The sequence below is a fragment of the Eschrichtius robustus genome, chromosome 5, assembly GCF_028021215.1.
Source record: "Eschrichtius robustus isolate mEscRob2 chromosome 5, mEscRob2.pri, whole genome shotgun sequence".
Classification (NCBI taxonomy): Eukaryota; Metazoa; Chordata; class Mammalia; order Artiodactyla; family Eschrichtiidae; genus Eschrichtius; species Eschrichtius robustus.
The window spans coordinates 78,367,410-78,382,107 of record NC_090828.1 but is presented as its reverse complement, the minus strand read 5'-3'; the positions used below and the strand labels follow the sequence as shown (position 1 = coordinate 78,382,107).

Genomic DNA, 14,698 nt, shown 5'->3' with positions numbered 1-14,698 from the left:
AAACCCTCAAAATTATCCCTGAAGTAGCCATTTTGAATTATCAGAAATAAGCAAAATACTGTATTTTTGTTATAATTAGACTCAAAATCAGAGTTAGTATTTGTCCTTTGAGTGCCTCTGAGATGGTCACATCTGTGTATTTCCTAAAATGAGGCAGATTGGAAGGCATAGTTGGATGTTCGTTTTATAGAACTAAGAGCATAAATTCATTTTTATATTGGTAGAGAAGTTTGAAGTTTGGTATTTGCTTTTAAATGTATTATTGCTTGTATTTATGACTTATTTGATGTGGGACTTATGGTCAAAATGCAGGGAACCTTTATAATTATTGGTTATTATTATGTCATGATTTCTAGGGATGTGCTAAGGTAGAGAGTAGTGTCTTCACCAAGGCCTGCTTAAAATATAATTTATAGAATTTGAATGGCAATCTACAGTGTTTCATAGTAAATATACAAACCAGGGGTATCTACTGCTGATGCTCTTGGTCTTTTTGTCTAGATCACTCTGAGTTATTCACCTTTATGCTTCTTCTTCCAACCACTAATGGTATTTGGTAAATATCAGGACACTCAATGTCAATAAACACATGCTTTTACTTCAGTTTAAATTTATTTTTATGCAGCTTTTTTTTTTAAATTGTATTTTCTTACAGTGGTATTTGGTATTTGCAAAGTAAATTTGAAGTAAGAAAGAAAAGGGAACAGTTGATTTTCATTTGAATTGCTTTTTGGTAAACTGTTTTTGGTAACTATTTTACAGAATAAAAATTAACACATGTGATCTGATACTGTTTCATGTGTCATTTTCTGTGTAAAGTTCTGGATGTAATCAGATGCTGAAATATTTAAATCTCCATTACATTTGTATATGAATGTGTTTGTTGTTACTGTTGTAGGAGGGAAGCAGATTCAGGATTTAGGATTGGCATTGCTGTAGTATAATAATACTCTTTTTCTACTCAACATTACGTTTATTTTTCTATGTTATTAAAGGGTCTTCTCTGACTTCTTGCTCTTCTTGACATTAGGGGCTTTAATTCTTGGGGGTTAAAATATAGTACAAAACAGAATAGTAAAATCAGAAAAGGGGTTATGGGTTCTTGGGCAGTAATATAAGTCTTGAAGGTCAGGAAAAGTGGGTGATTTAGTATTTAAATTAGACGTTTCTTTTCTAAGCACACTAGATTTAACATTGAGCACAATAAATTGATGCTGTGACTCTTTCATACAGACTTCGGAGGGCTGCCTCTTTGTCAAATCAGATTCTTTATTGCCATGGACTGATGAAACAGATGTCAGATGGCTAATTGCAGTAGGAGAGAAAAACTACTGACAAAAGAGATAGATCAAGAACTTGGCCTTGATATTTGAGTATCGTGAAGTTTCATTATCTAGGGACTGTTTGGAGCCATCAGTTGTAATGCTGTCACTATTAATGAATGTATTGATGGCACCACACTGTGGCTTATTGAAGTGAAGGGTTAAAATATATGCGTGTCTTATAAAATATATTCTATTAAAGTTCTGAATGGAGACTTAAATAGATGTAACAAAATCTTATAAGAACTCATATTAAATATTCTTGGTTTCTTTGTTACTTTCATAAAGTAATATAGCTAGTAAGTGTTTGCACCTGTTTGGTATGGCTTTTGCTTATGCTAATTTACAATGTGTTATGTCTGGGCTGCTGAAAAGACACGGGTATCCATATGTACAGAATAGCACTGATAAGAAATACATAAGAGATAGCACGTGGCAGTGTTGAACTTGGAACCCTTTCTGTGTGTTCAACAATCTTTATATATTACGAGTCAGCCTGGTATATTAAAAAGGGCTTATAAGTCAGGAGGTGACTTCCAAATGCAGGCTACACCATATACTGCCAGAAGAGCTTTTGAGAAAGTCAGTTTGTGTCTCTGAGCCTTAATTTCCTCTCTCCAAAATGGGTTAAAAACAATGACGTCCACCCTCATAGGCAATAAGTATAACTTTACTAGTTAAAGCAACAGATGCATCAGATGATAAAGCAGATATAGTCCCAGAGCTTTTCTTTCCTTTCCTTAATTGAGATTTTTCAAGCTGGATATCTGACTATGGCCTACCACTGGTTGCCAATTATCTTTTCTTGAGTAATTGTTATTTATCTTGAGATTTTTATCCTTTTGGTTTTTCCCCTTTTTATTCTTTTGATAAGATGCTCTTTCTTGTATGAAATTATGCTGATAGTAGATTGTAGTGGTTTTCAAACCTGTTCCTGGCAAAACAAGTTTGACAACAAAACATGGTGTCAGTTACTTCCTTTTAAAAAAAAATCATTTTTAAACGGACTCATGAAATCTAAAGGCTTGGGAACCCCATTTTTCTTGTACTTTTTGTACTGTTTGGCCTCACTTTCTAATGAATAAGGACTTTGTCTAACCAAGGTAGTGTCCAGGACAGATAGATATCCTAAGGCATTTTGCTACCTTGATACACTGGTGAATAAAGTTAACATGTCTGACATAATTCAGTTTGCAACCAAGTAGACTGCTGCATATAAGTAAAGTAGACTGTAGGTTAGTATGCAGTTTCATCCAACCAGATATACATTTATTTCTCTCTGACTGATTTTCAGGGAATTGTAGTACAATGAGAGATATCTCAAATGTATACATTTTAATTCCATGTTAAAGAACTTTGTTCATTGTTAGGATCTTTCAGAGCCTGTAGTTATTATGTTATTAATATCACACCAGCAAAGCATAGGGTTGTGATTCAATTAAAATTTTTAGTTGGTAAAATTCTAGATGAAGGACTTTAGTGTATATATGGAGGCATAATTATTGCAGAATTGAGATCCAGAAGGGATTAAAGAGATCATAAAGACTAACCTTATGCTTGAGAAGCAGAAGTAGGACCAGAGAAGTGGCAGTATAGCTAGGAAACTTAGTGCTAAGGAAAAAGTCTTTTAAAAATGAGGAAACCCTTCATGCATTGTTGGTGGGAATGTAAATTGAAACAGTCACTATGGAGAACAGTATGGAGGGTCCTTTAAAAACTAAAAATAGAACTGCCGTATGACCCAGCAATCCCACTACTGGGATATACCCAGAAAAAAACAGAATTCAAAAAGACACATGCACCCCATTCTTAATTGCAGCACTATTTATAATAGCCAGGACATGGAAACAACCTAAATGTCCATCAGCAGACGAATGGAAAAAGAAGATGTGGTACATATATACAATGGAATATTACTCAGCCATAAAAAGGAATGAAATTGGGTCATTTGTAGAGACATGGATGGACCTGGAGACTGTCATACAGAGTGAAGTAAGTCAGAAAGAGAAAAACAAATATCATATATTAACACATATATGTGGAATCTGAAAAAACTGGTATAGACAATCTTATTTACAAAGCAGAAATAGAGACACAGATGTAGAGAACAAATGTATGGATACCAAGGGGGAAAGTGGGGGGTAGGATGAATTGGGAGATTGGGATTGACATATATACACTATTGATACCATGTATAAGATAGATAACTAATGAGAACCTACTGTATAGAACAGGGAGCTCTACTCAGTGCTCCGTGGTGACCTAAATGGGAAGGAAATCAAAAGAGAAGGGATATATGCATACGTATTGCTGATTCACTTTGCTTTGCTGTACATTAGAAACTAACACACTTTATATTGTAAAGCAACTATACTCCAATAAAAATTAAAAAAAAAAAGAAATTAAAGAGGGGACATCACTACAGATCCCATGGACATTAAAAGGATAATAAAGGAGTATATGGGGAAAACAAAATAAAAATGAGATAATCCTTAAAGCTGAAATTTTGAATTCCATTATAGCATATTGTGTAGATTGATAAATCAACTTGTTCCATTAAAATGCTGGCTACTTTATAACTGATACTTATTCATAATGCACATCATTAGCCTAATTACAGGGCTAATGAGGCGATGGAGTAAATGCTCAAAATGTTCAACATCAGCTTCTAGGTATTAAGAATGATACATTATAGCTCAACATTAAGTGTATACATTTATACTTTTTTCCTCACTTTTTACATCTTTTAAGTATATGTTTCTCCAGATAATCTTTACCTCAGATTTATCATGAAACCTTGAAGCCAGTAGTCATTTTTCTAACGACTTTATATTTTAATAGCATTTTCTATTTCAAATAATAATTGAGAAATTTATTTGCTAGGACAGTGACTGATTTAAAATTTCCCCTTACTGGTTTTTTTTAATGATTACAGAATTAATACATGCATCACAGAATTATATAACTCAGAAAGTTAAAGGCTGCAAAATCTTATTTTAAATAACTCTGAACTAATAACTAATGTTAACAGACTGGGGATTATACCTCAGATTTTTAAAAAATCTATACACATGCAAATATTTCTGTTTTTGTAATAGTATAATCATATAGCACATATTTTAAAAATAATTCTATATTTGTAGTCTTGATTACTAAAACCTTATGACTGTGTGTGTGTGTATATATACACACACATATGTGTGTATATGGTTTGTGTGGTGTTTGCATTTGAAATACATCACTCCACCTAAATATAACTATACCTTAAAATCTGGTAAACTAGCTAACATGATAGTTTTAGTTTTATTCTCTGGCACTTCATTCTAAAAAATATTTTGCTGTATTTTATCCTGACAGGTTACTTTGAAATACAAATGTATAAAAAAAAAGAGAAAGAAATACAAATGTATATATGCATACACACTTATACAATACATCCAATGTGTAGCCACTGTCCTAGCAAGGTAAATATATACAAAAAGAAGAGAGGGACAAATGGGAGAATTTTTTATTTTTTTTTAATGCCTGCATAGTCTCTTACCTGATTTCTTATTTGAGTTATCTGTCATGTAACATTTTAAAGAAGTCAAAATCTGTATGGGAACATGATGATACAATGAAACAAACAAGTTTTTTAAGTGTTTGTTCAACATATATTTTTTTGGTTTAAAACTATAGTAGCTTTTGAAATTTTCATGTGGAAAGCAATTGGGATAGATTTTTCAAGTGATGATCTCCTGGGAAATCTCTTTGCTAATTTATATGTTTCCAGATAGTGGTAGTATTCACTTTGAGGATCTTAGAATCACCAGAAGGTCTAGCTGAAGAGAGATTCTGAATCAGCATGTCTGGCGTGTGGTCTGAGATTCTGAATTTCTAAGAAAGTCCCAGGCAATGCCAATATATTGCTGATCTCTGGAATACACTTTTTTTTTTTAAAATTTATTTATTTATTTATGGCTGTGTTGGGTCTTTGCTGCTGCGCATGGTCTTTGTTGCGGCAAGCGGGGGCTACTCCTCGTTGCGGTGCGCGGGCCTCTCACCGCAGTGGCTCCTCCCGTTGCGGAGCACAGGCTCCAGGCGTGCAGGCTTCAGTAGTTGTGGCACGCGGGCTCAGTAGTTGTGGCTTGCGGGCTCCAGAGTGCAGGCTCGGTCGTTGTGGTGCACGGACCCAGCTGCTCCGCAGCATGTGGGATCCTCCCGGACCAGGGCTCCAACCCGTGTCCCCTACATTGGTAGGCGGACTCCCAACCACTGCGCCACCAGGGAAGCCTGGAATACACTTTGAAGAGGAAGGTTTTAGGACAAAAGTTGGCAAACTTTTTCTGTAAGGGTCCAAGTGGTATTTTTGGCTTTGTGGGCCATGTGGTCCCTGTTACAACTCTTCAGCTCTGCCATTGTAGCACCAAAGCACCCAAAGACAATACATAAAGGAATGAGTGAGACTATGTTCCAATAAAAAGAAATAGGTGGCAGGATAGGTGTATCTTAGTTTGCCAAGACCTCCTTTAGGAGACGACTCTGACATTAGATATTGCTTATAAAAAATTTCTAATTTTTGGTCAAAAAGTATATATATGTTTATATATATTCAGTGTAAGAGGGAGTGGGCTTGTTTGTTCAGGTTAGTTTTATAGTTGTTAGGATATAACACACATTTCTAAAAATCTCATTTTACACTAATTTATACTAATTTATAATAATTACTGCACACCTAAATGGTAAACACAATAACTTTTCCTGAATATCTGAGTTTTAATGAATAAATGATGATGATAAAGTAGGGATGAAAGGTCGGCTAAAGGCTGTTTGAACAAACAGGAAAGCTTACAATTTGAGGATGTTTAAAATTATAACAAAATAAATGAGACAGTTATAAAAAACCCATTGTATTTTACTCACTTCTATTAGATTGCGAGTCTACAAGTTACTTCCTTGCCAAGTATGGGAAGAATTTTTCAGGGTTAAGAAATAGACTAGGAACTATAAGTAAAACTAGCTTCCTTTTACGAGGCCTTGTACAGAGAAGGAAGGATGAAGTGCCTGCCCTGTAAAATTGCAAAGTTATAGAGGTCAAAGAAAGGTCAGGTAGGAGAGAGTCTGGAACTAGCGAAATGTTGAAACAGCAGAAGACCTCAAATCCATTCTAAAGTAGGCCAGGGGCTGTGGTGTTCCATATAAAAAGGATCAAAAGGCAGAGTTGAATCATCCAAAGTAAGATCTGAATAACTAGAGTTCACAACCTTTGTAGTCTGAACTAGAATCTTACTAGCTAGCACTATCCATCATCCATCCGTCCGTCTTACATCCCTCTCCCATTTTTTTCTGTAACTATTCCAAATCTTCACTTTGCATTTTAGTTTTCAGTGGACTTCACTTCCAGTTTCATGAAAGGTCATCATGAGAGAACTTCCTGCTTCTTCCCTCCCCCTTTCATGATTACAAACTTAAATTTACATCCACTTTCATCATACCACCTATTCCTCTTATCTCAGAATAAAGTGTTCTTCTCCCAATTTTACTTCCTTTGTTGTAGATCCACCGACCCCCCTTCCCACTGCACCTCCCTTTTTCATATATCTTCAGCCTTTCCTTTTATATCCAATATTCTTGTCAGGATATTTTTTAAACATTCAAGTTTCTCCTGTGTTAGAGAAAAAAATCCTCATGCCCAGATCTCTTCATAGCTAAATATCTTATAAGACTAGAGAAGAGATAGTCCCTGTTTCACAGTGACTGTAGTTGCTACCACGTGTGTCGTGCGTTCACTCCTACACTACAATTTTTCTCCTTGAATTGACTGCAGAACTCTTAATTACAAAATTTAACATTCATTTTCAATCCATTATTTGAAACGGTTTATCATTCCTTTTCAAAATGCTTTTCTTTCTTAATTTCTCTGGCATCACTCCCTCCTGTTTTGTTTTGTTTTCTGTCCAGCTTTCTGATCACTATTTCTCACTTGTGGAATCCCTTTTCATAAGCTACTACTTTGAGTAGCAGAAGCCTGTCCAAAGATTTCTGAGTCTGTCTAGCCTATCTTGAGCCTCTGTCCTGAGAATCTTCCTTTTGGTTTTCATTTGTATTTCCTGTTGCTTACCGGGAGTTTTTACTTCAGTGTCCCACAGGTATTTGCAGTTTAGCACATCTAAAATTGACTTCATTATTTCCCACTTCCCACCGACCTGTGTCTTCTCTTGGGTTCCCTATCATGGTGAACGGTGTTTCATCCAGCCAGTAACTCAAATGAGAAACCTGGCACCACCTTCAGTTCTTCCTTCTCCCCCAGTAACTCCAGCCAGTCAAGGATAAAAAATAATGGTTGACATTTATTGTGTTTATGATCGTGTGCTCAGTAAATGGGAGGCACTGCAACAAGTGCTTGTTAATAGTATCTCATTTAGTCTTCACAGGAACACTAAAGAGAGGAATTATTAACCTTATTTTAAAGATGGGGAATTAGATTTCCAGGTAGGCTAAAGTAGTCCTGTAAATAATAGAGCCATGTTTAAACACCCTGTGGAAGGAAAGTTAGCTTTCCAAGTCTTTCACTCTCACCATACCAAACTATTAACCATTTCCTGCATTCTCCACTGTGTGTTGCTTCTGCGCATATTGTATTTGTTTAGAACTCTAAATTCGTCATACTCAGTTTTAGCTCAGGTATTGACTCTTCTTTAAAATCTCTCCCGTTCTACAGATCGAATGGCTCCTTTGTCTTCCAGGTAATGCTGTCTGCAGAACTTAACTTAGCGCACTATATCACTAGACACATCTTTGAGGACAACATTGATTCTTGCTTACTTCTCTGTCTCCCATATATAATGCCTGATACAGAGAATTCATACTGTAAATTTTGGTGAAGTAAAATAATGGAAAGAAAGTTAAGAAAATTGTAAAATAAAGAACTTTAGAGTATAAAGGGTGAATGTAATAGATGTTGGTTTTTTCTTAATGAGAGACATAGCATTTCCTCAATGAAGAAAGCTTTCTCTTTTAAATTCTAACCCTTATTTCTTAAATAACACTGGTAAAGTTAATTGGAATACACACAGTTCCCCAGCAATTTCTGTAAATAATTTGTTGTATCATTTTGTGTTTCTGAAAGCAACATAAAAAATGCTTGGTAAGAGACTGAAATATGGTGAGGTTTAGTATTTTCTTTCAGATTTTGGGTTTGGGTTAAGAACTTTTGACTCCAGATAAAGAACTGATAGTTACTCCAACCAAGCTCACACAGCTTAAAATTCTTTAGGAATTAGAGATTTCTTGGCTAGGTATAGGATGAGAAATAAAAGGCAGCTCAGATGTGTGAAGAAGGAATAGATTAGTACCAGCTAGTTCATCCTGTCTCCTACTGAGCCAGTCAGACACAGAAACAAATAGCCAGCTGGTTCTTAATGTAGGACCTTAATATAATTTCTTATTCTGGCAAGCAGAGAGCTTTCTGCTTAGAGCAAAATCAGTTGGCAGTGATGCTACTGTATTCAATTGCAGGAGTTCTGTCATAAAAACATGTCTGAAATGTGGGAATATATGTGAGGGAAAGGAAATACAGGAATTAATATGGTAAGGAATGAAGATTTCAAGAAAGTGGAGTCTAGTATGTAGTACAGAGATTCAGTTTGGAGTCAACCAAACCAAGGTTAGAGTAAAAACAATAAACAACATGAAATGAAAAAAGAGCTGCTAATCTGTTTGGTCTCTCTCTTAAATAAACAAAGGTAATTTATTTGAAACTTTTGACAGTGGCTTATTCAGTGCTTTTATTTGTGGTTCAAAAGTAAGAGCATAGTCACTTAAATTGCCAGAATCATTGAATTAATTTGAATCTTAAATTTGAAATGTATTCCATTCCTGAATAAATGAAAATAATTAAGGTATATGATGATGTATTCACTTTACAAGTTTCTGTTAAATATCAATATAAATATATTGCTAGAAAGTACATTTCCAGATTACAAAATCTAGATATAAATAGTGGAAGTCCGAGTTTTCTAGTGAATTATAAAGGGAGGAGTGATTATGAACCATAGGAAGAGGGTAATACCAAGCAGAAATGCACACAAACCTATAATTCTTCAGTCTTGTTCTTCCCTCCACCTCCTGAGTCTGCTTGTATGTTATTGTTTGTTTCTCTGTTTTGGATTGGGGATGGGTCTAAATTTAGGTGTTTTACTTAGAAGGAAGGAAGAGTTGAAGTAGAAGATGAAAAGAATTTTTAAAAATCTCTTCTGTAGCTAAGCTTTCTTTTCTGTACTAGATAGTGGCTAACATTTATTGATCATTTGGTATGTGCCAGACACCTGATTCTCATAACAACTTTATAAGGGTAGATTTTATTTTTATTTCCATTTTGGGAAATTGAGGCTCAGAGGTCAAACAATTCTTCTGGCTTCATACCCCTTGTAAGTGGCAAAGCTTGGCCCTCAAACCATCTCTGTTTAGCTACAGAGCTCAAACTCTTAACCACTAACAGGAACCACATGAGTACCTTTTTTGTAGGGTTCTTTATTATTAGAAGGGAGTTCTTTAGAACCAAAACAAAATGGTACCTTTTTATAACTAATCTTTTAGGATATGGAAATAGTTCTATTATAATGAGCCTTTCTTTGTAACCATATTTTCTCTAGTAATTTTTTATTAAACAATATCTCCCATTTCCATTTTGATTTCAGAAATGTATTGCAGTGGACTAGAATTTTATCTCAGGATAATAAAATCCACATTTAGGAATCCTAACATTTACTTTGGGAAACATTCTGGTTTTGTCATTGAGTTCTCTGTGTATTTTTCTACCTATTTTTAAATGGTCAACTGAATAGTCAGGTCTTAAAATTTTGGATTAGTATGTTAAATGAGGTCATATATTAATTTTCATTATATTCGTGTGTCTCTTTGATAGATTCTTTGGTACTAAAATATTTATGTATTGATAGTTATACTCCCTACATCATTGTTTCAGTTTAAGCACAGGTAATGTTGATGAATTAACCTATTTTAATAGGTAGGAAAAAACCTACATAATCTCATTCAAGTGTTTTTACTTATTCTGTCTCTGCTACTTGAATAGTCATAGAAGTTTAAAACTGTAAGGGATCTTAAGATTATCTGATCCAGTCCTTTACTTGATAACCATGAAATCTTAAGTGTGTAAGTTCACTTCTCCTGGTTTTGTCCTTTTCCCTTTATACCACAGTATCTCATTTGCTAGTCCATTGCCACATCTTTGAAAATTGACATCAAGGAAAGTTGACCTTGTTAACTCTGTTATTTGCTCTGCTCACTTGTATTTTATATCCAGTTGACAAAAAAGCATTTTGAGCAAAGGGGTATTTTAGGGAAATTAATCTGTACAATATGTTTTAGGTATAAGGAGAGAATGAATTGGAAAGAATTTCATCATGAATTTATTTTCTCGGTCACATTTATATATGAAATAATAATTGGGCAATAAGTACATTAGTTATGAGAAAAATAACTGTTAAAACCAAAACAACAAACTCTGTAGGTCCATTAAAATTAAAAAAGACTGATAATACTAAATGTTGGTGACACTGGAGCAACTGAAACTCCCATATGTTGTTGGTAGAAGTGTAAAGTAATCAACTATTTAGGGGAAATGTTTGATGCTTTCTACTAAAGCCACATTTACCATACATCTACCTTATAACCCAGCAATTGCATTCCTAGGACTTCCCAAGAGAAATGAGTGCAGATGCTTACCACCCACCACAGGTACGTGTACATAGTATCATGTTCATAGTAGCTCTCTTTATAGGAGCACCAAATTGGAAACAACCTGAATTCCCAGTAGTAGAATGGATAAATAAATTTTGGTATTTTTATACAATGGAGTACTAAACTGTAATACAGAAGAACACACCAGTGCTACGTACAGCACTGTGGATGAATTTCACAAACACTACTGAGAGAAAGAATACAGACACAAAAGAATACATCATGATGCCATGTAAATGGAGTTTCAACAGCAGGTGAAACAAGTCATCATGATAGCAGACAGTGTGGTAGTTATCTGAGGGTTTGGGGGAGGGAAGGTGGATATTGACAGGGAAGAGGAACAAAGGAGCTTTCTCTGGTACTAGAACTGTTCTGTATTTGATCTGGATGGTAGGTACATGAGGGTATACCGTAATAAAGATTCATTGATCTGTATATATGTTAGGCATTTGCACTTTACTGTGTATACTTTAAAAAGTAAAATGCATATATATAAAGAGAGATTGAGTAAAATAGGCACCATACTTAGTCATAATTTTTCAATTCAAAACGTGCCGTCTACAAGAAATAAATGAAAGGCTTTGACAAAGGGGAATCAAGATACCTTCAGCTTTTTACAGGACTTCAAAGATCACAAGAGTCATAGGAGGGAAAACTTACCAGGGGTTCTCTGTATCTTCCTAGGGAGGAAAATCATGGTGGGTGTTTGAAAAGGAGCTTTAAATCAAGCGATTTGTCAAAGATTTTTAGTCCCCTGCCTGGCAGTACATGTGTGACAATGGCTACAACGTTCCCAGTGGGAGTATGGTGCGTTTGAGGTGGTAGAAAGACTAAGAACCACTGCTCTGGAGTATTTCTTCATTGCCATTAGAATTCCTTGTTGTGCCTGGTTTGTGACGGTCACTAAGCATTTGAGCTTGTATATCTCAGTAAAGTTCAATTATATCAACATTGTAGTTATTATAATTTCCTAAAGTTCAGTAAACTGTACTTTAGAGATTTTTCTATTTTTGTGGGAATGCAGGGTCTCAAACTAGTAGAAGAGAACAATTAACTCCTGAAATTCTGTTCCATGATTAACTTTGTTAGTATGAATTTAAATGTTCTCAGGTCAGTAGTATTTTTTTTTTTTTTACAGTGAATGATAATGCTGATAGTTATGATTAGATTTCTTTTCACTAATCAATTTTTGGAGGAATTCTTTTTTTTTAAAGGAGCAAAGCATTTAGTGTATCTATTTTATTTTACCGTACAGTAGGTAATACAGCTAGGTAGATTAGCCCTTAATGGCACATGAGAAGCATCTTAAACTAGTCCCAGTTGAGTAAGATTGAGTGGAGAGAGTAAATAATAACTCCCATGGACCAGAACAGGGGGCCATCAGGATACATCAGGGTCTTCTATAGTCTCAGGTGAATGCAAAGGGGTTGTTCTTCGAAGAGAGTATCTTCTTTACTTTCTGCCACTGATCTTACTGGACTGGAAATCATTATAATGAGGTGTCTTCAGATGTTAATTTTGATCTAAGTACTTCCCTGGCTTTGATCTGTGCTTTGGAAAGAAGAGGACAAAGGGAATGATAACCCTCTCAGCCCAGGGCCCTTATCACTTATGACTTTCCATTGTTACTACTGCTGGTGTATACCTCCTCATATGTCCTTGATTTGGATTGCTCCTGTGAGAAGATTCTTTTCTGCCTCTGACACCAATTGGACCCTACCTTCTATTCTTTTTAGCATGTCTCATCCTTATTAGGATAAGCAAAGAGTATTACTGCAATACAATTAGTGCAAGGAGTGTTAAGAAAATGTAGTAAAATAAGTAAAATTGCTGCTTGATAGAGGGAACAAATGTCACATGAGCTAGATGGCGCTCATAGTAACCATTAAACAGTGTCTTTGCTGACACCTAGGAACTCATTGAAAGCCACTTAAGTAACCTATTAAGTTGAGAACTGAAATGTCTGTAAAAGACATAATCTGATTTATGACTCACATATGGACAAGTGCTGTTTTTAGTGCTCAAAGAAAAAGTAGAATTCCTTCATGTAATCTAAAAAAATGGTACAAACAGGACAAATACTTGAAATAATATGTATTTTAAATTATAAGTGAGAACAAGAGAGTGGGGAAACACAATGCTAACTTAAATGAAAGAACATGCTTGTAATGTAACAAGATATGTACCTGAGAATTAGGTGATGGTACACACATGTGATTATGAGGCACAGTAAAGAAGTTATAGGGATCAAACTGAGCATTTTGCTCTAAGTAATGAAATTGAAAAAATTATATTTGATAACCAAGACTTATAATTCTGAAGATGTCTAATACTCTTTTTTAACTTGTATATTAATGTATAAAAGATATTTGGGAAACATGTTTCCAGATTGTAAGCATATTCGGTAAAAACTGATGGTGTTTTCGTTATACCAAATTACATTTTCCTTTTTTCGTTTGTTTTTTTTCTCCCCCTAGGAAACTGACTGGACATTCTTTCCACATGGGCTATAGTATGGCAATTTTGAATGGCATTGTAGCTGCTCTTACTGTAGCTTGGTGCCTCATGTAAACCCACACTGAAGCAATATTCTTGACAAAACTTAGTCATGATTGCTTTGTAATAACAGGGAAGAACATCATTGCCTACTCAGAAGACCAAGAAACCTGCTGCTCATTATGTGGTTCAGATACGTGTCATATCATCATCATTATGGAGGACTTTTTAAGCATCGTTCTAGAGCCTAGGCATTGGGAATATCTAAGTATTAAGTTTCAAGTAATGCTTAAAAGTGTAAGATGTTTACCTCATCTTTGTACTTTTGTGTGCATTGTCCTTATAAGTTGTAGAAAACATTTTAATGGAACTCAAACTCGAAAACTTGGATGCAGAATATCCTGTATCAATGCCTGCCTTTCCATGTATATGTATATACTACATTTTTGCTAAGAAATACTGATAGTACTGTTTGAGGTAGAAATATTTCTTATTTATTCATTATATTAGGAAAGCAAACAATGCCTACTACTTTGACATTTTACAGAAGCTACTTTTAAATCAGAATATTTAGTTTTCGATATATAGAAGGTGCATTTATATTTTTTAATGGGCTATGGTTCTTTATGTGTTTTTTTACATATTTTCCTACTATATCTTGAATTTGTATGTTTTTTAATTGTTACATCTAGGCAAATGTAAATGTTATTTTTTAGCTCGTGCAAACCTTAATACCTACCATTTTTAATAAGTATTTTGTCTTTTAAGAAAAGCACACTGGCCTGAGTTTAAAACTAAGTAAACTTATTAAAAAAAAAAAAAACAAAAAAAACTGAAAAAAGTTTAATTATTTAAGCCATGAAAATATTCAGGAAATTCAAAGCTATTCACTATTTCCATTTTCACAATTCCAAATATTTATCATGGTGTATATATGATTACTTCAACAAAACTGATATTATCTTGTTTTTAATAAATATAAACCTGAAGTCTTTATGTTTAGAAATGCTTGAACTAGTTTGTTTTTAATCTCCAAAATTTGGTTACCAAAATAGAAAAGGTATTTTGATATAGTGTGTACATGTATAATTTTTTAATGTATAGTTTCCTTGTTTTCCTATTTAAATGTTCTTTTGTAA

General features: G+C 34.4%; 1 protein-coding gene across 2 annotated transcripts in view; it reads left to right on the top strand.

Moving 5' to 3' along the window:
• The window catches only part of ARL6IP6 (ARF like GTPase 6 interacting protein 6), a 35,513-nt gene extending 21,352 nt beyond the window's left edge, over positions 1-14,161 (top strand). The window contains exon 4 of one of the 2 annotated variants that reach the window (XM_068545110.1): positions 13,541-14,161. In XM_068545110.1, the coding sequence (XP_068401211.1) occupies positions 13,541-13,634 (94 nt within the window). In that variant the 3' untranslated portion in view covers positions 13,635-14,161. Of the gene's footprint in view, positions 1-11,015; positions 11,062-13,540 lie in introns of those variants that run through there. The other variant, XM_068545112.1, reaches the window with a different exon arrangement.
• Positions 14,162-14,698: the final 537 nt, after the last annotated feature.